The 27,344-nt window shown below is 41.8% G+C and overlaps 1 protein-coding gene across 2 annotated transcripts; it reads left to right on the top strand.

Annotated features, from left to right (window-relative positions):
- On the top strand, window positions 1-27,285 carry E2F5 (E2F transcription factor 5). 2 transcript variants are annotated; one of them, XM_027818511.3, is made up of 9 exons: window positions 1-298; window positions 13,780-13,889; window positions 14,770-14,931; window positions 18,552-18,595; window positions 21,978-22,042; window positions 23,518-23,785; window positions 24,467-24,667; window positions 25,116-25,160; window positions 26,855-27,285. In XM_027818511.3, the coding sequence occupies exons 1-9, from the start codon at window positions 134-136 to the stop codon at window positions 26,962-26,964; spliced, it is 1,170 nt and encodes a 389-aa protein (XP_027674312.2). In that variant the 5' UTR covers window positions 1-133; the 3' UTR covers window positions 26,965-27,285. The 2 variants fall into 2 exon arrangements, with proteins under 2 accessions (XP_027674312.2, XP_043395338.1); XM_043539403.1 differs by lacking the exon at window positions 1-298 and adding an exon at window positions 12,725-12,858.
- The last annotated feature ends 59 nt before the right edge of the window (window positions 27,286-27,344 follow it).

The raw sequence follows: 27,344 nt of genomic DNA, 5'->3' as shown, positions 1-27,344 counted from the left end.
CACGGCCTCCCTCCCCCGGCCCTGGGGCTCCTGCAGGGCTCGGATTGTTGTGGCCGGGGCCTCCCGGGACACGTGGTGCCGCCGCCGCCGCTGCCGCCGGGGACGCCCCGCTCGCTGGAGTGCGGGCAGCAGCATGGCCGCTCTGGCCGAGGCGGTGAGCAGCAGCAGCAGCAGCGCGGGGGGCCCGGCGGCAGGCGGCGGCAGCAGCAGCCGGCACGAGAAGAGCCTGGGGCTCCTCACCACCAAGTTCGTGTCGCTGCTGCAGGAGGCCAAGGACGGCGTGCTGGACCTGAAAGCGGTGGGTGCGCGGGGCAGGGCCGGGTCTGCCTGGCAGGGGGCGGTCGGATCTGGAGGGAAGCCCCTGAGGGGTTGCGGTCTGCATGGGGGTTCCTGGGCTAGGCTGGGCTCTGGAAGGGGCTGAGGGAGTGAGTGTGAGTGGGGGGCGGGTGTTCTCCATGTGAATGTGAGGGGCTGAGCTGCCCGGGGGTCCTGAGGAGAGCGGCGGGGTGGTGAAGGGGCTGAGGAGGGGGTGTCCGGACCTGTGTAGCGTGCGGGGGAGTGAGTGTGTGACTCTGACGGAGCGGTTGCTTGTCCCTGCCTGGGTGGGCCCACCTGTAAGGAGGAGTATCTTTGGGGGAGGACCCTGCTTGTGAGAGGGGTCTCCCTGTGTGTGGTGGATCTGGGTGGTCTTTGCAGTGGAGGTGGCCCAGTGGTGGGGTGGATGTGGAGCTGAGCATCACTGGAGGGTGTAATGTGTTTTGGGATGGGGAGTCTGGAGCTAGTCTCTGTGTAGGGGGTTGAATATGGGAAAAGGCATGGGGGGCTCTGGAACTGAAAGTGGTGTGTGTGTGTGTGTTTGAATAGACAGGCTTCTTTCTCATGAGCTATTTCCCATAGTTCTATACAAACTATAACTTTCCCCCATTCACTTTCCAGAGAGAAACTAAAAGCTGTATTAAGACTCCTTTCTCAATCAAAGTGCGAAAGGGTTGCAGTTGGCAGGGACTGGAACACGAGCAGGATCCTCTCCCAAGGGAGAGTGGAGTCCTGTCAGAGCAAGTGTTTTCTTCCTTTCCAGTTCCCCTGCAGTGTAATGGGGCTGGGTTGTAAGTTGCCAGGGTCTGTGGAGCCCCAACCAGTGGCATGAATCAGTTGTGACCGAGAGGCCAGCCCAGGTTGCAAAAGAGAACCTTTTCTGTCTGAGAACCAAGCAGAGAGTAAAAACGCTTATATTAGTGTATTTGTGTCTGGAGGCAGAGAGGACTTGGGGCTGAACAGGGTTGGGGGAGGAGTGAGGCTGGGGTGGAGGTGGTCTGGGGGCAGACAGGGCTGGAAGTGTGGTATTCCCTCCCTTACCCCAGTGGGGGCTGGACCCAACCCGCGCCCCCGTGAACATTCCTCAGTGCCCTGCTAGGGGTGCAGCCATGCCCCACAGTTTAGGGACCACTGGTATAAGGCTTGTGCTGGTCTGTACTTGTAAGGCTTTCTCTGATGCACGGTTTATTTCAGGGATTGGATGGTCATTTTTTGACGAGCCAAGAGGTTTCAACTTTCCAAGAGACCAAAAGTCTCTCTTAATAGGTACAGAATGGAACAGATTGTAGGCACCTTACCCTTGGGTGAGCACTCGTGGAGACAGATCTCTGCATAAGGTGTAGCCCCAACTTAGTTCAAGAGGGCATGGTGAGGCCGCCTGCCAGATCATGATGAACTGGATCTCTAGTCTCCATAATTTGGGTTGTGTTGTAGAGCTGTGGCCACTCTGGATTTATGTTTATGCATTACTAGTGCTTCTAACTTCCATTTTTAGAAAAAAGGCAGTTTGTGTATCTCATTTGTTTTGGAGTTATTTTAATGGAAGCACTTGTGGGATGGCTGAAATTTAGTCAGCGAGTGCAGATTATAGAATTCAGAACTTGTGTGACTTACACATATGTTCACAGAAACCTCAGAAAAGCAGTTATTGGCATCTAAAATTTCCTTGCCTGTTTTCTACCTATGACTGACAGAGATGCTAGAAAATTTTGTGTAAAAGGAAGATCCTATTCTGAACATTACATCCTCAATTGGAAATTCAGGAATGTCGTGTGATACATTTTAATGTTATGTTGTACTTGCAAACTCTGATTTTGCTGATAGAAAATGACTATCTTTTGGTTTTTGCATTTGCACAGAAGAAAATCAGATGACTTCCAGCTAATTCATTTCAAAATGTATTAACTTTTTAAAAGTAATATCCAAGATTACCTTAACTGAAACAGTTTAGTGAACATTTTTTCCTTCTGGTTTGCTTCACATTGTGCATTTGATAACAATGTGTATTGTCACTTTCACTATCTCCCTATATAAACAGTTTTTCCATTGTTGAAAAGGCCCTTAAATGTCAATAGGGGAGCAGAACAATTTTTGTCAATAGGGGAGCAGGTAATTTTAATGAACGAAAGGACTTTTAAACAAAACAAAACTACAGGACATACTATTTTAATGGAGCTCAATCAGAAACTTAAAAATATTCAGTTTCAAAGTTGATAGTATCCCTTTAACTCATTTCAGCACTTGTTCAAGCTATAAATTATGAGCAGCCCAAATTGAAGTGATTTTGAAATGGTGTGACATAAAGTAATTCTCTTGATACCCAATCAGATGTATCCAACTATTGCCAGAGATCTCATATTTGGAGTTTGTCAGAGATCCTTGATTTAACTGTACCACAAAGAAGTTGTATGTTGCGTGATGCTTTGCTGGTCAAGAGGTTGTATTTGCTGAGGTCTTTTAAACTGTTTAGTGTTTGAAGTAGGTGACCAGACAGCAAGTGTGAAAAATCGGGACTCGGGGTGGGGGGTAATAGAAGCTGATATAAGAAAAAGACCCCAGAATCGGGACTGTCCCTATGAAATCAGGACATCTTGTCACCCTAGTTTGAAGTGACTTGGAGACTACTTACTGAAGAAAATCTTCACAGAAGGAAGAAGCAGGATGTTCAGACATCAAATCTTGATTCCACTGAAGTCAATAACAGAATTTTAGTGGAAGCAGGATTTATCCCTATAGCCAGGTGGACACCCAAGAACTATTGAAGATGGAAAATTCATATTACCTACAGATGAATCTCTTGAAAAAGGATGGATAATTTTGCCCAAACTGTCCTAATTACATAATTTATTTGCTATGTTGCTGTAGCCATGTTGGCTCCAGGATATCAGAGAGTCAGTGAAGTAATATCTTTTATTGGACCAACTTCTGTTGGTGAAAGAGACAAGCTTTCAAGCTATGCAGAACTCTCCTTCAGGATCTTTCACCAACAGAAATTGGTCCAATAAAAAAATATTACCTTACTCACCTTTTCTCTAATTAGGAAATAACATGTACAATGAAAATTAATTTTCGCCAATTGACTGAGATCTCATGTACTATTTTTAGTGCAAAATACAGTAGAGGTTAGCTAGAAAATTTTATGCTCCCATATAATTAATAATAAACATCAACTGTTCTTTTTGGAGTTTTATGGTGGAGAAAATGTACTTTTTCTTAGTGTTTAGTATTGTGCATCAGCACTGGTATAGATTAGAAACGCTAATGAATAAAGTGCTGGGTCTGACTTGAAAATGAAACTTTTCAAAGGAAGCTTGGAGGGTAGCCGGAAGATATTAGGACTGTCCCGGATTGTACCACAGACTTCCTATGTGATACTGGACAAGTCAGTAAGCCTTTTTGTGCTTTAACTTTTTCGTCTGTAAAATAAGCATAGAACATCCCTGCCTCAGGGGCTGCTGTGAAGTTTACTTTATTATCTGTCGTGAACTTTGATATCCTCTGAGACAGTTTGAGAAGTGGAAAGTATAAAAGTCAGTAATGATGGTTCCAAAGATGATGGAGCAAATGGAGATTTGTTTTGAACACTGTAATATATTTACATTATGGTCCATAATGGCTCCCCAAAAGTATTAGGGTTAATTTATTTAGTATTTCTGACTCTCATCACCATAGTATCTAAGGGTTTGTCTACATGTTAAAGTTATTCTGGAATAAGGTAGATTATGAATTTAAAGCAGAATAACTATTTTGGCATAACTCCATGTGCATAACTCTTATTCCTGAATAGCTGTGTCCACACATAGAATTCTTCCACAGTAGATATCCTGAATAACTCCATGTGTAGACAAGTCCTGAGTTGTCTGTCTGTTGTCCACTTTTTCATGTTGTCTCTTTCAGGGTTATGGTAGTATAGTAGTAGTGATGATTGATATTTAAAGTTTTGTCTGTTTTTACCCAAAAAAACAAAGAAAATTTGAGTGAAGAATGAAAATTAAGGCTCGGGTTTAAATCTTACTACTACTTTCACTCCATTGTGGCAGGTTTTCTAGGTTTAAGTCAGAAACTGTTTTCTTACACATTTTGTTTGCTAAGTTGTTAAGTATGAGTAGAAGATTGTAGTAAACTTTATTAAAGCACAGTCTGTACTGAATAAATGTTTAGTACTTTCATGACCAATCAAACTGAACATCTGTTTAGCCCAGTATCTGCTGTAAAGCAGTTACACATGTCTCTATTAAGAAAAGTAGAAACCAAGTTGCATACCATAGCTACATTTTCAGGGAGTTACAGAATTTCTGTAGGCAGGTGGCTCATCAATTTTAGTTCAGTAGCAGGTATCTTTATAAGGCCAGAGGTTCCACATCTTAGAGAGACATTGTCTTGTGAACCGCCTATCTTCCCATTCAAAATCATTTACCATTTCTGTAACACTTCTGTGACAACTATACCAATTGTTTATATGAAAAATAATACTTAGAAGGCATTAAATAAATGTGTTTTTAGCTTCCTGATTTAGCAGCAGAATATGAAGAGGAAGAGGAGCTGGCTATCTACCTGTAGTCCACTAGCAGGTGCCCTTGTGGTCCATGGAATAAAGCTTGAAAATCACTGTTAAACTGGCTGTGGGATTATGATTTGGGCATGTGATACTGCACAGTTGTTGTCTTGTCATTCTTTTTCCTTCTTCCACCCCCATTAGGTTCTGGTGCACTGTCCCATAAGTGGTCAGTAGGAGCAGTTCTCTCTTTAGATGGATCTGTCTGTCTGTCATTGGCAATAGTTCTAGCATTAGGCGCATACCTTGTTAACATTTAGAGGTAGATGGACTGTGGGAGGAGAACTGGGAGCTTGTCTACACTTCAAAATTAATTTGGATTAAAGGAGGGTGCGAATTTAAAATGCAACAGTTATTTTTCAGTCGTTTCATGTGTGGACATTCTTATTCCAGAATAATGTCCATCCCCATCTGTGATGTTATCTTGGAATAACTGTGTGAGTAGACAAGCCTGGTCAAGGAGATGATATAAAATTATCAGTGAAGAAGTGAGAAGGGAAGAAATCAGAAAGATGAGGAGGGAAAGGAGGCTCCAAAACAAAAAATCCCACTGGAAAAGTAGAAACAAGAAAAGAGAGACTAAATTAATCACACCAGAAATGGTGCCTCGTAGTAGTCAGGTAAAAAGCAATGCTTGCAGAAATGCAAGTGCACACATCGTGTGCTACGGCGAGCAAGAAGAGCAGATTGCTTAGCTGACTTGTCTAAGGTTTATATTTTTTTTAAGGGGCGGGGAAGCAGCATAATCCTTACTTCTCCTAACTAGTGGTATGCTGATGTTGCCCCTGCTTTGATAAATGTGCCTGGATTCTAATTTCAACCAAATACCAATGAACTACTTTTTAAAACTTCCCTGGAAGCATAAAATGGGTCACAGTTTAAATATTCACAGAATCTATGCATCATGCTGTGTATTTGTCTGCCAGTCACAAACCTTTTTAAGGGAAAGTCAAGTAATATTTGCCTGGGTTTATACTTACTTAAAATGGGAGGAGTTACTAGAAACAGTGACTACTGTGCAGCTATTTTCCACTAAAGATATTTTATTGAGCAATTCCAAATATGAGAAATTTGGTGGGGGAGAAAGGAGAGCTGATCCCAACTAAAGTGAAATGGCCTTTTTTCTTGTAGACCAGGCCTGTTGTGAGCCACCTTGGCACATCTGGTTCCCAGTAAGAGTTGTATCTGCGGCAGTGCTACCAACAGTGGGAGAATTGTTGAGACGTCTTAGGTAAAATTTTCAAAAACACCTAAGTTCCAATTTTGAAAGTGACTTAGGTGTTTAACAGCCTAAGTCTTACTGAAAGTTAATAGGACTTAGACTCTTAAGGTGCTTTTGAAAGTTTTACCTCCCTGTTATTAAAACTTAGTGGAACATGGCATTTTTCATGAGTTCTGTAATTGTGTTGAAACCAGTTTTGTCCTGCCTGTAGTATCAACTAAAGGGTTTTCACAAGTTTGTGTGCTGGAACATGATGGGGACAGTATAAACCCATTGCTGAAAAATTTTGTCAGAAATAGGTCACTTTCCTCTTGTAGATGGGCTCTTTCTGTATCATCTGCCATATACAATTTTCAAACCTCTTTTATTTTAGAAGGGTGTATTTTTGGATGGGGGATGGAGCAATGCATTTGAGACCAGTCTGCTAGATCCGACTAACAGTATAAAATGGATAGTTTTTTTAACCAGAGGTGGTAATAAAGACCACCGTTAACTCCATTCTTCTGCAAGTGTGGGGATGGGTTTTAATTCAGCTATGCAGAAGAATTCTTTGTTACATAAAAATGAAATTTTGTGATGCATAAATATATAAATGATTAAATATAAATCTGGAATAGACCGTTCCAGCACAGCTGTTATATTAAAAAATATGCCCTGTGTGATTTTCATAGCATTGCCTACTATTAAAGTTGACCAACACTTCCCACTGTAAGGTCCTGTTTACAATTTTAACCATTTGGGCTGAGATGTTCCATACTGAGTGTCTGGCTCAGGCTGAATTTCTTTTTGAAAATTTCAACCAAAACTGTTCATCTATTTCCAAAAACGAAGCTAGAAAAAATATATTTTGTCCATGTTATAGAACTCTGATACCCTAGCACCGCCCCCCCCCTCCCCCCCCCATGCTTTGGAATAGGGACTTGAAATTTGGCAGGGGGTAGCCTTTAAATCAGGAATGTCTTTTGATGTCCCCCTGAAAATCCACTCACATTTGACCAAGGTATAAGCCTTTGAAAAATTGTAGATCATGTATGGCCAGTAGAGACATCTTACATTTTAGCAGCTAAATTCCCTGAAGATTGTGTCCACACAAGGCATCCTCCAGTCAGGGCCTGAATAGGACTTTCCCTGCAGTTACAGATCTGGGCCGCTTTGGGCCAGGTCTGGGCACTGGAACTAAAAGTAGGAAATCAGTCTCCTGCCCAGACAGTGAGCAGGAGGAATCTATGTGATGCAAACATAAAGGGAAGAAGAGCTGGGCTTGACGGGGTATACTGGGACAAGGAGGCTGGGAAATAGAGGGGGGAACTGGACCTGCGAGCAAGGGCAGGAAGGACATTGGAACTGGCTGGGCAAGGAGATTGGGTCTGGGAGCCAGTAGGTGTATGTGGTGAGAGACAGGGATTAAGAATCAAGGCCTGGGGGGAAGAAAGACAGATCTGATGAGGAGCCAGGGTGTAGGGTAAAACTGGTACTGGCTGGGTAAAGAAACTGGGGCAAGGAGCCAAGAGGATGATAGTAGGACTGGGAGCCAGTGGGGACAGGGAACGTGGGTAGGTGTGGGGTGTTGGTGACTGGAAGCCAGGAGAAGGGAGAGAAACACTGGCTAAAAAGATGTGCAGAGTAGAAGTGGTACTGGATGGAGAAAGAGACTGGGACGGAGAGTACAGAGGGGTAAGAGTAGGACTGATTGGGCAAGGAGATTGGAACTAGGATGAGAATCCTGAGAAATGGAGATTGACTCTGGGTAGGCTAGGAGAATGGGACTGGGATAAGGAGCCTGGAGTAGGGAAGAGATAGAACTAGGACAAGGATAGGTTGAAGAGGACAGAGTAGAAGGGCTCACACGCTGGGAGGAATGGGCAAAAGAGTCTGTGCCCACGCTCCCCTCCAGAGCCTGGAACAAAACCTAGGATTCCTGAGTTCACCATTCCTCTGCTGTCAGCAAATAGGAGTGAAACCCATTGGCAAAGTGTCTCCTCCCCCCTAGCTTAGAAGGTGACAACTTATTACTTCTGTCAGTTACTCTGTCAGCTCAAGTGACAAAGGTGTAAAGGTTCCAACCCAGCTGATGACCTATGTGGGTCTCCATAAGATGCCACATGATAGAATTTGTTTTTTTCAGTTTGCTTATTTAAAAATCCTAGGAAATTACCCAAAAAACTAAATTAAAGGACTATTATTAAGTTTCCCTGTTTAACCTTAACTCACCTTCTTGTGGCTATGAATAGTGAAAAGTCTTTGATTATATGATCATGTACCATTTTGTCCACAGGGATCTCTGCCTCCATCAGTGCACAGGCTGGACCTCCTCTGGGGATCACTCAGAGTTGTGTAGTGAAGGAAACTGTTGTCTGTAGGACCCCTCCTTTATTTGGTGTGGAAGTTGGAAGGTGTGTTGTGAATGAGGCAGGGGATTTCAGGAGTGATAGGATGGTCCCATGGTTAAGGCAGCTGAACACTGCCTTGGAGAATTGGATTCTAGTCCTCCCTCTGCCATTGAGTTCATATGTGATGCTAGTTGAGTCACCTAAACCATACTTTTCACAGGTGGTTGCTAATTGTGTGTTCCTCATTTTCTGGTTTCCTGACATGAGACCCTGGGGTCTGATCTGCAGAAGAGCTGAGCACACACAGCTGCAACTGAAGTCAATGGGAACTGTGCTTTGAACCTAGAAAGTGCTATATACTGCTAAGCACTCTGAAAAATCAGTCTTAGATGTGTTAAATTTGGCACCCAAAATTAGTGGCTGCTTTTGACCTTAATCTCATTAGGTATGTCTACACTGCAATTTGAGAGGTATAATTGCAGCATATGTGTACATACCTGAGCTAACTTTCATCTAGCTACATCAAAGCTAGCTTGAGTAATAATAGAAGCGGAGACTCAGCAGTGGTCACTAGAGTATGTACCCAGGGTCCTGGCTGGGCAGAGCTAGTGGGTGAAGTTGCCTATGCTTTGGTGTGTCTGCAGGTGCTGCAATCACACCACCTGATTGTAGTAAAAAGAAAAGGAGTACTTGTGGCACCTTAGAGACTAACTGATTGTAGTGTAGACATACTTTCTGTGCCTCAGGTCCTCATCTGTAAATAGAGATAATACCCCCTTCGCCCATGCACCAACACCCTCACTTTACAAGGAGTTGTAAACATTAATTAAATAATATTGATAAATTGGAAGGGTTCAGAGAAGAGCCGTGAGATGCTTTAAGGATTAGAAAATGTGTTTTATAGTGATAGGCTCAATGAGCTCAATCAGTTTAGCTTAACGGAGAGAGAAACTTAAGGGGTGACTTAATTACGGTCTATAAGTACCTACATGGGGAACATATTTAATTATGGGCTCTTCAGTTTAGCAGAGAAAGGTGTAACAGGATCCAATGGCTGGAAGCTGAAGCTTAACAAATTCAGACTGGAAATAAGTCTGAAATCTTTAACGTTGAGAATGGTTAACCATTGGGACAACTTACCAAAGAGTTGTGGTGGATCCTCTGTCGCTGACAACTTTTAAATCAAGAGTGGATGTTTTTCTAAAAGATCTGCTCTAGGAATGTTGTGGGGAAGTTCTGTAGCCTCTGTTACACAGGAGTTCAAACTAGATGGTCACAATGGTCCCTTCTGGCCTTGGAATCTATGAAGCAGTCAGATATTATAATGATGAATGCCATAGAAAAACCTATGAGGAAATTAATTCTGGCTTTAGAGCAGGGTTTGAATATTGTGTGGTAAATAAGGCATAGGGCACACATTAAACAACAAGGAGAAAACAGAATATTGAATAGCTGCTCATTAAGTGAGCACAAAGAAAAGGAGTACTTGTGGCACCTTAGAGACTAACCAATTTATTTGAGCACAGTCCATCCTCTGCACTGAATGAGGCAGAGGTCCTGTGAAAAAATAGTGTGTGATCATCTAAGTAAGGATGGCCATGAAAAAACCTAATGCGGTCTTGGGATGCATCAGGCAAGGTATTTCCAGTAGAGATAAGGAGGTGTTAGTACCGTTATACAAGGCACTAGTGAGACCTCATCTGGAATATTGTGTGCAGTTCTGGTCTCCCATGTTTAAGAGGGATGAATTCAAACAAACAGGTACAGAGAAGGGCTACTAGGATGATCCAAGGAATGGAAAACCTGTCTTATGAAAGGAGACTCAAAGAGCTTGGCTTGTTTATCCTAACCAAAAGAAGGCTGAGGGGAGAATTGATTGCTCTCTATAAATATATCAGAGGGATAAATACCAGGGAGGGAGAGGAATTATTTAAGATCCGTACCAATGTGGACACAAGAACAAATGGATATAAACTGGCCATCGGGAAGTTTATTGTTGAAATTAGACGAAGGTTTTTAACCATCAAAGGAGTGAAGTTTTGGAACAGACTTCCAAGGGGAGCAGTGGGGGCAAAGACATATCTGGCTTCAAGGCTAAGCTTGATAAATTTATGGAGGGGGATGGTATGATGGGATAGCCTAATTTTGGCAATTAATTGATCTTTGACTATTAGCCATAAATATGCCCAATGGCCTGTGATGGGATGTTAGATGGGGTTGGCCTGTGATGGGATGTTAGATGGGGTGGGATCTGAGTTACTACAGAGAATTCTTTCCTGGGTGTCTGGCTGGTGAGTCTTGCCCACATGCTCAGGGTTTAGCTGATCGCCATGTTTGGGGTCGGGAGGAAATTTTCCTCCAGAGCAGACTGGCAGAGGTCCTGGGGGTTTTTCGCCTTCCTCTGCAGCGTTGGGCACGGATCACTTGCTGGAGCATTCTCTGCACCTTGAAGTCTTTAAACCACGATTTGAGGACTTCAGTAGCTCAGACATAGTTAGGTTAGGGCAGGGATCTCAAACACAAGTTACCAGGAGGGCCACATGAAGACTAATACATTGGCCCGAAGGCCGCATCACTGACACCCCTGCTGCCCCTGGCCCCACCCCCACTCCACCTCTTCCATGAGGCCCCGCCCCTGCCCCACCTTTTAAAATGAGATTCTTTCTACCTATCTTTGCTGGATTTCCAGGTAGAAGTTAAGCTTACTAAGCCTTTTGAAAAAGGTTGGAGATAATTCTGGAGACTTAATCAACATTTCTGTTCTCTAGTGAAACATTTCAGTTGTCCAAAGCCATGAGCTATTGCTAAGTGTGTAATGGCTTCCACATTTGTCCATTAAGTTGCTGTGCTATGTTTCTGTCTCATTTTTTTCTATGTGTTTAGATAGCTTTAGTATGGAACACGCTATATAAAAGCAAAATCACTTCTACTCCCAATTCTAATTGTGTATTACATTCTTAATACAAGGGTCTGTATTAAAGGCATTCTTAATTATAAAGTTGCTACACTCTGTTATGTCTTATGATTTCTACATTTCTAATGGAACACATGAAGAATCAATCTGCTTTGTTGCTCTATAAGTGTTTCCTCAATGATTTGGAGAGAAGGTCCAATGGAGGGATCCAGAAACATATTAACAGAAGGTAGCTGCTCCATTTTATATCACACAAGATACACTGAAAATCTTTTGGCTAGACTACCCCTGGTTATTGAGGCTTTAACTACTCTGTGATGTGTGGTTCTAAGGTGAACATGAGTTAATCCAGCATAGAACTGGATTACTTTTTCAGAGTCACCAGAGGAGGTAGACTTCTTTCTAGCCTCCTCTACTCTGAGGGTTTATTTGGTTATTGTTGCAGAGAGATACTGCCCTCCTCCTTCCATATTCTCATTCTCCACCTTCCAAAAAGAAATTTTCAGACTTTTTTATGAGGGTGGGGGGAAGGAGAGGGATTGGTTATTTAATATTTGGGACATGCACAGCACCTTTGTACTCTTTCCTGCGTGGCATATACCCAGCTGGCTATGGAATAACTGGCCCCTAAGTTGAGGTAACTGGCGGTTTCTCTGAGCATGGATTGTAGAGCCCTGCATGCCATTTTTGTATGGAGTTTGGCTGGACTTAGCCAGGGACTCTGATCTTGAAGGTCAGTGGTGCAGAATGTGCAAGGCCTTTTGTTTGTGGTTTGTATTTTGTTTAATGTTTCTCACGAATTTATCAGTGTTTGTTACAAAAATTTAAAAAATGGGTGAAAACTGATACAAAAAAATCAGTCAGTTTTTTAGGTAAATATTAGCAGTTAATATTGTGGGATGGAAGGAAAGAAGAAGCAACCAATAGAAAGATAATAGTATTGAAAGTAAAAGCAGTTTAATGCTGGTTCATTTCATTAGCTGTACATTAACTGTGCATACACACACGCATTCATGTACATGTGCGTATCTTCCACTACGTTGACTTACTTTAACAGACAGCCTTGCATTTACAGTCAGACTATTTTATTATTAACATAAGAAAATCCAGTCCATTAGGTAGATGTGTTTAACATAATCAGTACTTTTCATGTACTTAAGTGGTCCAAAATTTGGGTTAATATCTGTAAAAACTGAATAATAGCTTTTGTAAAAACTGGGAATTGTTTTTTATTAAAAGTTGGTAAAAACTGAAAACTAAGGGCCTTAAAAATGTATAATTGGGCATCTGTGAGTGTTGAATAGTGAACCCTTTCCCTTCAGAATTATGATTAGAGCAATGTTTCTCAATCTTTTTGAGTTCAGGACCATTTGTAAACTTTGATGATTTGTTGCAACCCAGAGGCCACCCCCCTCCAGGGGGATGTCGGAGGGGACAGAGGAGCTCAGAACTAAGATTCCAGATGCTCCAGCCAGATGTGAATAGCTGGAACCCCCCCCAACCAGCAACTGGGGATGGCGGGGTGAGCCAAGATAATCCCCCCAAAACACACTGTCCCCACATATGGCCCATGTCAGAGGTGGAGGGGAACTGGGGAAGGAATTTTGTGGGAGGGGGCAGAGGGATGTGGGGTATTGGGGGGGGGGGGAGGATATGGGGTCAAAGCAGTGTGGGGGAGGGGCGATGAGCCTATAGTGCCCCCAAAAACATAGCCTCACGCATTACCCATAGGCAGCAGAGGGTCAAGGGGTAGCGGGAATTTGAGGTCCTGGCGGAAAAGTGGGGAGAATGGAGGAAGGAATTAGTTGGGGTATAGGTAGCATGACAGAGGGGAAGTCACCTGGCTGAGTGAGAGGGGTACATTGGGTGGGGGCAAGCTTCGTGGGGAGGACAGGAGCGGAAGATGGGGTGCTGCTCAGTTGCAGAGCAGGATGCACTTTGGGAGGCCAGTACTTATTGGAGAACACGACATCAACTGTTCCCTCTTGGCTCCTGTCCTTGTAGGTGGCTGGGCTTGGCTCCCTGCTCTGGGTGTTACATACACCAGTGTCAAAGTACTGCTCAGGTTTAGCATGGCCACCCTGCTGGGGGGTGGGAGTGGGAATTTGTGTGAGTGACATTGTGGCCTGGCTCATGGGGTCGTAGTGCCCAGCTTGCCCACCGCTGTCATTACGGAAGAGTTGCTAGGCCAGACCTAAGCGGTACTGCAACCCTGTGTACCGGGTCACAACACGGGGAGCAAGGAGCCAAGCCTAGCCAGCCCTGCAACTCTTTGATGTGTTCTGGCGACCCAGTTTAAGGTCGTGACCTGTAGGTTGTGAAACCAGGGACCTAGAGTCTGTAGCACCCAGGAAGCTTGCTGAGCTTCAGGTGAGCAGCCTAATGGGCTAGCCTTTTGCCTTGGTGTGCAGATTGCTGACACTTATCTCTGTTCTTTTAACAGGCTGCTGATACTCTTGCTGTGAGACAAAAAAGAAGAATCTATGACATCACCAATGTTTTGGAAGGCATAGATTTAATTGAGAAAAAGTCAAAAAACAGCATCCAATGGAAGTAAGAAGTGTCAATTCTGCAAGTTTTCACATTTTCAAGGGGGGAAAAGTTAGCCTAATTCCTTTTTCCTTGGCTATATTCAACAATAATTAAAATTCATTTTGTAATCAGTTGTAGCCTATGTAGAATATGTCAGTGGTCTCAATCCAATTCCTAATGACCAGGTGTCCTCACTGCAGTTGGCATCCTTGCTTTCAGAGAGGCCAAGAACTGAATGGTGCTAGAGATTGAAGTACTCTGAACTGTGAAGTCTGAGGTTTTCAGCATATTTGGGGGGCAATTTAGCATTGCTGTTTTTCATATTGTACTGTGTCTAGATTGACAATCCTGAAAAGTGAATCTGGCCATTTTCATGGGCACTAAAATTTATATAACATAACTTTATAACTTGCTACTCAAAAGAAATAAATCTTTGAACTTCGAGAAGAGTTTGGGCAGGGATTGGAGATGTGCCTCTGATGCGTGTGGTAGAGTTGAACAGAGCAGTGCTAAGGACCAGGCAGGCAGTGTGCTAGCCTAAGATTCGGCCTATAAGAAAACATGTTCCATTCTTCCATCGCTCGTGTGAGGAGCTAACTAGGGGGAATTGAGCTGGGTACACAGTCCTGACACAGAAAACACCACCTGCCTTGAAAATGGAAATCAGTGACGGGAATCCTAATGTTGGCCCCACATTTAAAACATTTTTCAATATTTTTCTACTTAAAAAAGAAAAGCAGGGATTTTACTACCTCTTAGTATTTCATAATATAATTAATATGGTGGGCTTAAAAAAAAAAAAAAAGCAATACCCATGCTTCAAACTCTCTCTCTCTCTGTAGTTTTTTTACATTATCATTACACATATTGTGACTGCATAAAATATTGTACCTTTTAAAAGAGGTGTAGGTGCTGGCTGCAATACGAAAGAAGTCATAGACAGACTGAGGTATCTTGAAGCAGAAATTGAAGATTTGGAACTAAAAGAAAAAGAGCTGGATCAGCAAAAATTGTGGCTGCAGCAAAGCATCAAAAATGTTATGGATGACTCCACAAACAACCAATATCCTTTGGGACGTACATTGTGTGCATTTGTGAAACAGAATTAAAGAAGCACCAGTCATATATTAAAAGGTTGGTCACATAATATGACCTGCTCTAGAAGTGAGAAGATACTTGAACTAGGTGACCAAGAGGGGTTTACTAACTCTAGAAGAAATGGAATTGGTCTCAAGCATTTTTCCGTTAAAATATGATTTCAATTTTCTTTTGCACTGGTAGCGAAATTAACTCGCCTTGTGAAGCAAGTGCTATGAGACAATAGCGAGATCCATTAGGCTGTGGAATACACAGTGAGATCTAAAGGAGTAGAAGAAACTTTGCTTGTGGCATTTTAAAACCAAGCTAGACAAAGTGCTGGAAGATATACTGTAGGGAACAATCTTGTATTAGCAGAAAGAGGCACTGGATGGTCTAATACAGTGGTTTTCAACCTGTGATCCCTGGATCCTTGGGGGTCCACAGACTATGTCTAAGATTTCCAAAGGGATCCCACCTTCATTCAAAATTTTTTAGGGGTCTACAGATGTAAAAAGGTTGAAAATCACTGGTTTAATAGGTCTTTTCAAGTTTTAACCTCTGTGATTGTATCAATGGTAATCTGGAAATAATCCACCAGAAATTTACACAGTGGTAATTTTTTAATGCAGAAAATCCAGACTTTTAGCTTTAACTGAAATTAATTGCTTTCGTGATTTTGTTAGATTTAGGATACTCCTGGATACTCTTCTTTGGTCGTTCATAGGATAGGTTATCTAAATCTTTTGAAAAGATACATGAGTTGATAAACTCCTCAGGCTTGTTGAAACTGGAACTGAAATTATCCTGTGTGTAAACAGGTAATAAGTATATTGTTTAAACTATGTTTACTTATTACTTTGTAACCACATTTAGCATTTTTAGGGCTAGTCTACACTGGCAGTGGTAAAGTGCTGCCGTGGCAGTGCTTTAATATGGCTTGTGTAATCGTGGCAGAGTGCTGGGAGAGAGCTCTCTCAGCGCTCTAAAAAAGCCCGCCTCCGCGAGGGGCGTAGCTACCAGAGTTGGGAGTGTGGCTACCAGCACTGGTGCACTGTCTACACTGGTGCTTTACAGTGCTGAACCTTGCTGTACTCGGGGCGGGGTGTGTGTGTGTGTGTGTGTGTGTGTGTTTTTTCACACCCCTGAGGGAGAAAGTTGCAGCGCTGTAAAGTGCCAGTGTAGACAAGCCCTTAGAGGATATTGAACAAAATAGGTTATTAGAGACTTTGGAGAGGGGAAAGTGCACTCTTATCTATAAAATGAAAAGGAGTACTTGTGGCACCTTAGAGACTAGCAAATGTATTTGAGCATAAGCTTTTGTGAAGTGAGCTGTAGCTCACGCAAGCTTATGCTTATGCTCAAATAAATTTGTTAATCTCTAAAGTGCCACAAGTCCTCCTTTTCTTTTTGCAGATACAGACTAACACAGCTGCTACTCTGAAACCTGTCTTATCTATAAGTAGTTCTAAAGCACTTAACACTGTATTATGATTGTTCAATAGAAACCGCTCCAATCAAATCAGTGATTTTTATCACGTCAGGGCCTGCTGAAATGGACAGATCATTAACCTGATAGACTACAGCTGTTCTGAAGTGAATCCAGTCAATACAGATAACATAACAGGTAAGGTCCCTAATCAGCAAAGCAATTAAATGTGCTTAAGTGCTATGCTGAATTGAGGCCCAAATGAGCAGTGAAATTTTAAATTTCCCATGGAATAATTAAATTTCCCACAGCAGCGCTTTACCATTGCCAGTGTAGACTAGCATGTGCAACTATCCATTTTTAAATGATTTATCGATTGTGAAGGCACAGTTTGGTCCAGTTTTGCAAAGCTCTGAGTGGAGTCAGTTTGCTGAGAGTGCTGGGAATGGAGTGGGATTGGGCACCCCAAGCCACCAGAGAAGGTCTAATAGTGAGTAGTGTACCAAACCTCGTTAACAAAATAATTTAGTAATTGGAATATAATTAAATATCTAAAGCAATGTAAGGCTAAGTTTTGTCTTGTGTGATACTGCAAGCTGAATACCTAGTAAGCAAAACAAAACCCGGAGTGCCTGGCCTCTACTTCTAAACACTACAGATAAAATGACTTTCAGAAAACAGCTTTTACATTTGAAAAAGGGTAGATTTGAAATGAAAACTACAGTGATTAGTTATAACCTAGTTGAAACATTGACTAAAAACGTATTGCATGAAACTTCAAAACAGTTTATATAAATTATGGCACTGTCTCTCTAGCTGCAAATGGTCTCACAGGGAAGTCCAGTCCTAAAAAACCACCATGTGCAGTACTCAGTTTGAAATAATTATTAGTTGAATGTGATGGGATTACAGGATTAAACCCAAAATGTTATTTTCCAGGAGGAGTTTTGACTAGGACCCATTTAAAAGTGGAAGGGAAAGCAGGTGCTTTCAAAGTTGTTGTAAGTGTGTGAGGATATGGGTATACACACAATTTTTAAAATAGAACTTGTTTTACACCTTTGGAAGCCCTGCCATGCCCTTGCATTAAGATATATTCAGAGCTCTCTGTCCTGCTTCTCAACATCAACAGGTTCCTATTTCCTATTACATTTTAGTGGCTTACATTTGTTACAAAATAATTTGTATGTTAATGGTGGCAGAGTTAGCAACTATCATTTGACTGCACCAAATTCCATCAGACAAAATCATTAAAACTAAATCATTTTGGTTCTAAATTATTTAGAAGAAAAACTTACATAACATGGATCTGGGAACCAGTTTTCTCTCTCTTGATAATGACAATGTCTTGGTTTTGCTGTAGTTTTTACACAGAAACAGTAAAAGATCTCATAGCTTTCTGTTCTGTTGACTTCTCTTAACTATACTTACAGCAGCCAAAGTTATTTTTTTCAGTAAAGTGAACAATACTTTTTCCAAGCTCCAGTGCTGACCTGTGTATTTTTACGGTTGACAGGTAAAACCTTCAACATAAGGATTTTTAATAGAGAAATTCCCATAACTATGAGTTAAATCCAGGACAAACACAGGATGTTGTTTCTTTTCCAAGCCGCTTGCCTCGACTATTCTGTAGGCTGCATTTAGTTTTTTGATGGGTATGTTGTCACTGGCAGAATTCATCCTGGATTCAACCAGAATTCGTGCTGATCCACGATAGCTTTGGACATCCTGTATCGTAGCGATATGATATTAACCAGACTTATCAGTAAAAAGGAAATGGTGATAGTATGTGTGAAATACATTTAAATAACATTTTGGAAACTTTCTAATAGTAGTCTAAGGCCAAAGCTATGCTGGAAAGGCTTTGCTGGTCTAGTTATACTGGAATGCTATATTGGCAAAGCATTTATAATGTGCACATAGGTGGTAATGACAAAATTCTGCATTTGTAAGGCTGCATCCACCTTAAGGGCTTTTGCCACTGTTATGTCAGTCACAGATCCCACTCTTGACCAACATTAGCTATAACAGTAAAAATGTAAAGTGTAGACCTCACCTAAACAACACACTGTAGGAACACAAACTTCTTTTGTAAATGGCACTAAATATCAACTTCACATTCCTTAGGCAAAAATCTCAGCTTCTTACTTCTTTAAAATTTCCTTGACATAAATCACATTTTCATATGTCACTCATGAAGACATCTGTAATTGCTTCAATGGTAAGTTTCTGCTAGACTGTATTTTTGTAAGATGTTTGGAGCAGGTGGTTTAACCAGGGAAGACAAGGCCATAGTGGAGAAGCTAAATTAATTCTTTGCATTTGTCTTCACTGCAAAGGATGTGAGGGAGATTCCGATATTTGAGCCATTGTTTTTAGGTGACAGATCTGAGCAACTGTTCCAGATTGAGGTGTCAATAGAGGAGGTTTTGGAACAAAGTGATACATTAAGCAGTAATAAGTCACCAGGACCAGATGGTATTCACCCAAGAGTTCTGAAGGAACTCAGAAATGAAATTGCAGAACTACTAACTGGTATGTAGACTATCGCTTAAATCAACTTCTGTACCAGATGACTGGTGGATATCTAATGTAACACCAATTTTTAAAAAAGCCTCCAGAGGTGATCCTGGCAATTACAGGCCAGTAAACCTAACTTCAGTACCCAGCAAACTGGTTGAAACAATAATAACGAACAGAATTATCAGACACATAGGATGAACACGATATGTTGGGGAAGAGTGAACATGGTTTTTGTAAAGGGAAATCATGCCTCACCAATGTATTAGAATTCTTTGAGGGGGTCAACAAGCATGTGGACAAGGGTGACCCAGTGAATATAGCATACTTGGACTTTCACAAAGCTTTTGACAAGGTCCTTCACCAAAGGCAAAGTAAGGAGCCATGGGATAAGTGGGAAGGTCCTTTTGTGGATCAGTATGGTTAACAGATAGAGTAGGAATAAATAGTCAGTTTTCACAGTGAAGAAAGATAAACAGCCCAGTCTCCAGGATCTGTCCTGGGCCAGCGCTGTTCAACATATTCATAAATGATCTGGAAAAAGGGGTAAACAGTGAGGTGGCAAAGTTTGCAGATGATAAATATATATATATATTCAGATAGTTAAGTCCAAAGCTGACTGCAAAATGTTACAAAGGGATCTCACTAAAAGTAGGTGACTGGGCAACAAAATGGCAAATGAAATGCAAAGTAATGCACATTGGAAAACATAATCCCAGCTATACATACAAAATGATAGGATGTAAATTAGCTGTTACCACACAAGAAAAAGATCTTGGAGTCACTGTGGGTAGTTCTCTGAAAACCTCCACTCAATGTGCAGTGGCAGTCAATAAAAGCTGACTGAATATTAGGAAAGGGATAGAAAATATCATAATGCTGCTATATAAATCCATGGTATTCCCACACTGTGAATATTGTGTGCAGTTCTGGTTGCCCTATCTCTAAAAAAGATATATTAGAATTGGAAAAAGTACAGAGAAGGACAACAAAAACGATTAAGGGTATGGAACGGCTTCCACAGGAGGAGAGATTAAAAAGTCTGGGACTGTTCATCTTAGAAAAGCGACAGCTAAGGGGGTGATGTGATAGAGGGCTATAAAATCATGAATGGTGTGGAAAAAGTGAAGAAAAGTGTTGCTTACTCCTTCACGTAACACAAGAATCAGAAGTCTCCCAATGAAATTAATAGACAGCATGTTTGAAAGAAACATAAGGAAGTACTTCTTTACACCACGCACAAACAACCTCTGGAACTCATTGCCAGGGGATGTTGTGAAGGCAAAAATTATAACTGGGTTAAAAAAAGAATTAGGTAAACTCATGTAGGATAAGTCCCTCAATTTGTTATTAGCCAAGATGATTAGAGGCGCAACCCCATGCTCTGGGTGTCCCTATGCCTCCGACTGCCAGAAGCTGGGACTGGACGACAGGGGATGAAGCACTCAATAATTGCGCTGTTCTGTTAATTTCCTCAAGCATCTGGTGCCAGCCACTGTTGGAAGACAATATAGTGGGCTAGATGGACCACTGGTCTGACCCAGCATGGCCATTCTTATGTTCTCATGCATTAACCATCAGACTTGAAAGAAAGCTGTTTGCTGTTTGAAACCTCTAGAAATGGGATCTTTTCAAATACCTCTCATCCCAGCCCCTCACAAAAAAAAACCACATATCCTACAATACAAAATGGCTATTTAATGAAGATCTAGAACCAGGGATTCCATATTCCTGCTATTGAACAAAGTTCTTACAACATGAGGATCATTATTTGTATTTATTATTTTGTTACATAAACCTCACTGTAACATTAGATCCCTGTTTTTTTTCCCATGGTTACTTTGAATTTAGAAAATGTTTGCAAGTGTAATCATGTTCATAAGAAATGGAACTTACAATACATAGCTACTTGATACTTTGAAACTACATACTTTGACAGAAGCGACATGAGCTATTAGGTGTCTTTTCCATCTGCAGTCATGGAAGTGGGGGTTGGTTGCCCCCAGGGCATTGTTTTTCCTAATGCAGGCTCTGCAGGACCTGTCCAAGTTCTGAGGTAGGAGATGCAGGGGGCAGGGCAGGACATGTTGGTCTGACCCACCAGAGGTTCCCCAGAAAAGACAACTCAGGCCCAGGCTTCCATATATTTTCTGGGGACAGCTGCAGCCAGAGGGAATCCCTGACAGTACAGTTCCAGTGGAGCCATGCTACTGGGGATAGGTGAAGCCAAGAGCTGGGGAATAAGCACATAACATCTGCACAGATGGCTCCACTCTTTTCATGAACTCCTCCGATTCCATGCAATTTGGGGGTGGTGAAAAACTGGGACCTCTCCCCCACTGGAGGATGAGGGAGACTCTCTGCAAAGATCTCTGGCAGAGATTTCCCTCCCAGGTTCCCCTCCTGGTTTTTCCACAAGAGGGGACAATGTGGTCCAAAGTTTAGAAAACAATTCTAGGTTACATAAAATGCCTTTTTATTTTTTTAACTTCTCTAGTTTTGCCTGAGGAAGAACTTCAAGATAATGTTCTCTGTTACCATGTACTTGTATGTACTATAGAGTTTAACCCCAAAATAAAAAAAAGGTTATTACAAGAGTTCACTAATTATAAAATATGGAAACACTTAGCACTTCTCTCACTGTAAACCTCATTCTATCTCTCAATACACTGTGAGAGAAAGAAGCATTATCCTAATTTCATAGGTGGGAAACTGAGGCACAGAGAAGTGAAGTGACTTTCCCCTGGTATTTCAAAGAGTCAGTAAGCTACAGAAAGAACAGTGGTGTCCAAGTGCACTGTGCAAGGTAACTACACCCAAATTGTACGTCTACAGAGTTTGGAGTTCTGGGGACATTTAAAGCTAAGTCCTTGGATATCATGGTTATGAATACAAAGATGGACAGCTTTTCTTCAAGCTTTGCTCTCATTCATGTTATAATTTGTTCCTGAAGAACACCAAATTGTATCAGACTAATGCTGAAGTGGCATTAGAGAAGAACTATATTCCATTTGAGTGTACACAACCCAAGAGTGTGTAAAATTACATATGGTTAACATTTTCTTAAATTACTACTTCACTAGGAGACACCCTTCTAGCAATTCAAGCACCTTGTGGTACACAATTAGAAGTACCTATACCTGAAATGGTATGTACAAACTGTTTGCTTACATATGTGTGGTGAGGGAGGGGTAAGGATGCCTGTGTTGCAGCTAGCAAGATTTGTCTCTTCGTCTGTATGGGAGGAAAAAAATAGGATTCACCTAATTGGATGTGGACTGATACTGAGTAAACAGCATTTTTGCACATCTAGGCAGAGTAAAAGTGATTGGACCTTTCAGTTAAAACAAGATACTTTCGGTTTTCCCCTTCCTTCTTCTCTCTTCTGCTTGCAAAAGCCCAATAGCTGCTGTTTCCCTCCAGGCAAAAAGCAGTGGTGCTTCCTTCAGAGTCTGTCAATGGTGGTCTTTCAGTGGCAAGCTCCTCTCTTCCCAACCCCTGCTGGGCCAAGGAATTTGGAAACCCAAATCAGATCCACATAGAACAACAGAGGAAGCGGTAGAAAAACAGATAGAGGATCAGAGAATAATAGACAGAGCAAACTTGCTTTGACCAAGAACAATGGATTAAGACAATCTATTTGGCTTCATGTTTTTTACCTTCTGCTGTCTTCAATTTCTGTGATACAGTGCTTTTCAGTTTTTCATGCTGCCTACATAGGTGGGGAAAGAGTGGCAAACATTTTTTGTGCAGTAGTAGGAGGATAGTGATTCTATTTGATGCGTTTCATATTTTAATTTGAGCAAGGAATGAGTAAAAGCGCCATAACTAAACAATGAGGTTATAAAAAATACCACAGAGTGAACTGCAATGCTAATCTAGTGAGACTGTCCTTTGTACTGGTGGACACAGATAACTTGTATTAGAGTTGTCTCCATGACTGAAATATCTCACCTGTTCCCAAAATAGAAAGATAATGACTTAATCCCATTAACTAGCCAATGGTGGCAGCACTGCACACGCCAGATTGAATCACAAGAACTAGCTCTTTAACATGAAGGCTTTATGTTGACTATTCTGCAGGGAAATTGTCCCCATTAACACTAATTTTCCTGTGTTCACTGAATCAGAGGGATTTGGCTATGGTGGGACAGTTAGTTCTAATTAAGACAATTTTGCAGATGAGAAAATTATTTTAAAGAGGCTATGTCCCAGTGGTCAGTTTTTAGTGGGAATCCTGCTGTTATTCACAGCTAAGCTTGAATTCAATTACATGAGCATGGCACAGAATTCTGTACTTGAGTGCCATGTGTCAGTTGTTAATTATGTGAGAATGTAGAAGGGTTGTAATCTTATCGATTATGGGGTGTGTTGGTTTTAAATCTTTTTCTGTGATATGTGAGGTTAGTTAACTTTGCATAAAACTGTCTTAATATGGTCTTATGACTAGAAAATTGTGTCACCTTGCAGTAGCACCTTGAGAATTTTATTTTTAAATAAGTTTTCTACCTAGGCAATTATGCATTTCCATTACTTTCTACGGCAATTGCTGCATGCAGTTATTTGACTTAATTGTCAGTCACAAAGAATTATAACTGTTGTTTCAATGTGCCACCTTTAAAGGGACAAAACGGACAAAAGAAATACCAGATCAGTCTAAAGAGTAGTTCAGGACCTATCCATGTGCTGCTTATTAATAAAGAATCAAGTTCCTCTACGCCTGTGGTGTTTCCAGTTCCTCCATCTGATGACCTTACACAGCCCCCATCTCAACCTGCAACTCCACTGACTCCCCCAAAACCTACTGCATCTACTGAGAATCCATCAGAGCAGCATGACATTAACCAGGAGCAGCATTTACCACATACCCCAGTTACAGATACACCATCAGGTGAGTCCCTGGTTTGTTCCCTCTACCCCCAAAAGAGATTTGTTTAGAGATCGGGTAGAGAAAGGGAATCAACTGTTAGCATAATGTAGCAGCTGCCAGCCTGAGACCTGACCCCAGTGGAGTTACTATCAGCTGACTGGAGGTTGCAGGGGGAGGTCACTATCCTCTTCCTGTTCTATGTTCAGACTTCTGTTGAAATGGATTGTTCCACTTGCAATTTATCATCCTATACCAGAAACACCTCAGAAGTGATCCAGGAACCAGCCCACAACAGGGGTCTGGGCTGTTCCTCAAGGTGATTGCATGTGCTGTCTGAAAAAGGCTTCAAACCTCTACTAGAACATAAAGCTTGAACATTTAACATTTACCTTTGACAAGCTTGTACTAGGACAGTCCCTGCTGTTGTTGCAAAAGGCAGTTGTATGTGAAAAGCAGGCTCAGCGAGGGAGATTACCTGAACTTGTTTTTATCACTAATAGATAATCAAATGCTGTTTAGCAACATACTACAGACATTGTGAACCAAATCTCTGAAGGGCCTTGAGACCTGTGCCTGGTTTTTGAAAGGAGATGACATCTCAAATACCGGCCATGTTCTACCAGTAAGACTTAGCCAGATACAGGTGTGTGCATATAGTTTACCATACCAAACTTTGTAATATGTACTTTTCTGCCATTGTAGACAACAGCATGCAAGAGAACAATACAACTTCAGCAACTCCTTACTCTAGCCTTCCGGACTCCTTGCTGTATACAAGCCTTGCAACAGATACAACACAAACTACTGCTAGCTCAAATGACTATCAGGCCTTGCTTCCCTTGGATGTTAATTGTATTCTCAAGCCAAACTCATTTGATATAGCAAAGATGGATGAGCCCACAGGTAGGCAGACTCTTTAGTTTAACCCTTCCTGACAAAGCTAAAAGCAGATTTCCCAGGGGAGAAGAGGCCAGCAGTTTGTCTTGTCTGCAGCCTTTCCCTTCTCCCTCCTGCAGCTCTTTTCTTTTCACCATTTTGGCTGTGGTTTCTGTCTGGTTTGGGGTAAAGTGCATCCCGCATAAAGATGCTCCATTCTGGTATATTGGTTACATTCCCTTTGTAGTTATAAGTGTTTGTGCAACCTAAGAATAGCACCAGAAACTGTCCAGAAGGAAAAGTTAAGGGGTTTTATTATTTTTAGCCCAGTAGGATACTGGTCTGGTTGACTATCTCTACTGCTCTTGCAAGCATTAAGTTATAAATGTAGCAGCCAACACTCTCCATTTCAATAGCTGTTTAATGCATAGAACCTGGGCTGACTTTCACAAACAAGTGCTTTTGTGTTTAACAGGAACTATTAGTAGTGATATCATTGACGAATTGATGTCTTCAGATGGTAAGCATTTAGCATTCCTATCTTTTAATAAGCAGAGTTATATTTTAAGAATGTGATTCATTCAAAGGAACATAAGACTGGAAGGGATCTCCTGACTCATTGAGTCTAGTCCTCTGCTGTTGCAGGCAAATGTCATTCATATCTGAATTCACCACTTCCCTAGATCTTTGTTCAAATCTGATTCCAAACTTCATTACAAATATCTGATATTAAAACAGCTGCCACACAGGCCCCACTTCCTCATTTCCCCAGGGGTCCTCGACCCCTGCTCTGCCCCCACTCCACCCCTTCCCGCAAGTCCTCTTCCCTGAATGTGCCTTGCCCCCAGTGTCTCCAGCATGCTGCTGAACAGCTGATCCCCAGCGGGTGGGAGGAGCTGATTGGCAGAGCTGAAGGTGGGCAGGAGGTGCTGGGGTGGGGGTGGAGCTGATTGGCAGGGCTGTCAGTGGGTGCTGAGCACCTACTATTTTTTTTTCCATGTGTGCTCCAGCCCCGGGGCACCCACGGAGTCAGCGCCTATGAGCTGCCAGCACCATTTTAACCATGATGTATTTCACTCCCACTTCTTTCCTGCTGCAGCTCCCCCTTTACACCCTTATTCGAGTTTCCATCACTAACCTGTTTTCCCTTCCAAACTGATCGTCACTGTCAAGGTATTAAGGCCCAAATCCTGCGAGCACTTACATGTGTGAGTAACGTTATACATGTATAATACCTTTAGATTCAGTGATATTACTCATTTGCATTAAATGATGCCAGTGTTCAATTTTTTGCAGGCTCAGGGCCTAATTGAGTATCCAGTTGGTGAGAGAGAGAATGACTCAGTGGTCAGGGTACTAGCCTGGAGACACCTGGGTTTAATTTCCTGCTCTGCTGCAGGCTTCCTGTGTGAGTTTGGGCAAGTCACCTAGGGCTTGTCTACACTTACCGGAGGATTGATACTGCAGCGGTCAATAATCGACCGCTGATCGCTCTCCTGTCGACTCCTGTACTCCACTGGATCGAGAAGAGTAAGGGGAGTCGATGGGAGAATGTCTCCAGTCGACATCATGTAGTGTGGACCCTGCAGTAAGTAGATCTAAGCTACATCAACTTGAGTTACGCTATTAACATAACTCAAATTGTGTAGCTTAGATGGACTTCCATGCAGTGTAGACATGGCCTCAGTCTCTTCATGCCTTAGTTTCCAGTCTGTAAAGGGGGATAATAGCATGCCCCTATCTCACAGGAAAAATACATTTGAAGATGGTGAGGCACACAGGTACTACAATAATGGAGGCTATATAATATAATAGACCCACTGCTAGGTACGAAACACAAAGGCTGCTTAAGTGTTGCTTTGCTGCAGCAGAGGAGACTAATCTCTGTTACACTGCACTGGCTTTGCCGCAGGTAAGATGGCAAAGGAAATTCATTTAAAGCATAGTTAATAAATTGCGTCTGTGCATTTAAATTATTTTAAACCTTATTTTGGTGGAGTTGCACCAGGATCCCCAATGCACAGTCCAGTGCTTGCAGACAACTATTGCCAAAGCAAAGCAAGTTGTAACATTTTGGACTACTGACACTGGACAAAGTTTTTATTTACCTTCTGCTGGAAATGATTTGAAATTTATAGGATGTTGCAAGGCAGAATTTCAAATATAATAGATTTCTGTGATTCTATGATTAACAAAACTGTTCTTGTTTTACAGTTTTTCCTCTCTTACGACTCTCTCCTACTCCTGGAGATGACTACAACTTTAACCTGGATGATAATGAAGGAGTCTGTGATCTTTTTGATGTGCAGATACTAAATTATTAGATTCAGTGGCAACCAGACTGTCTCATCTACCTCTAACTTTATAACATTCTAGACTTCTTCATAATCTAAGTATTTTAAATAATGAATGTATAACCTCTTAGTTCACTGACTCTGGGAGTGTATTTCCTTTTGCTTCCTTACCTACTTCACAAAACACCTTAAATTCAAAACCATAAGAAAGGGCTCTTATCAAAGTGTTCTCTGGTATTTTTTTTACAAGTTACATTAATGTAACTCAGCTTTGAGATCCCAAGTTCTCCTCTTCTCCCCTCCCATTTTTCTTGCAGTCTTCTGGTCACTTAAAAGAAAAAGAGAGAAAGACCCAGGCTTGTCACTTAGCAGAATTTTCTTTCTGAAGCTTTACTGCCAAGAAGCTTTCT

Source organism: Chelonia mydas, chromosome 2 (assembly GCF_015237465.2).
Source record: "Chelonia mydas isolate rCheMyd1 chromosome 2, rCheMyd1.pri.v2, whole genome shotgun sequence".
NCBI lineage: Eukaryota > Metazoa > Chordata > Testudines > Cheloniidae > Chelonia > Chelonia mydas.
The sequence above is the reverse complement of the archived record's forward strand: the minus strand, read 5'-3'. Positions and strand labels throughout refer to the sequence as shown.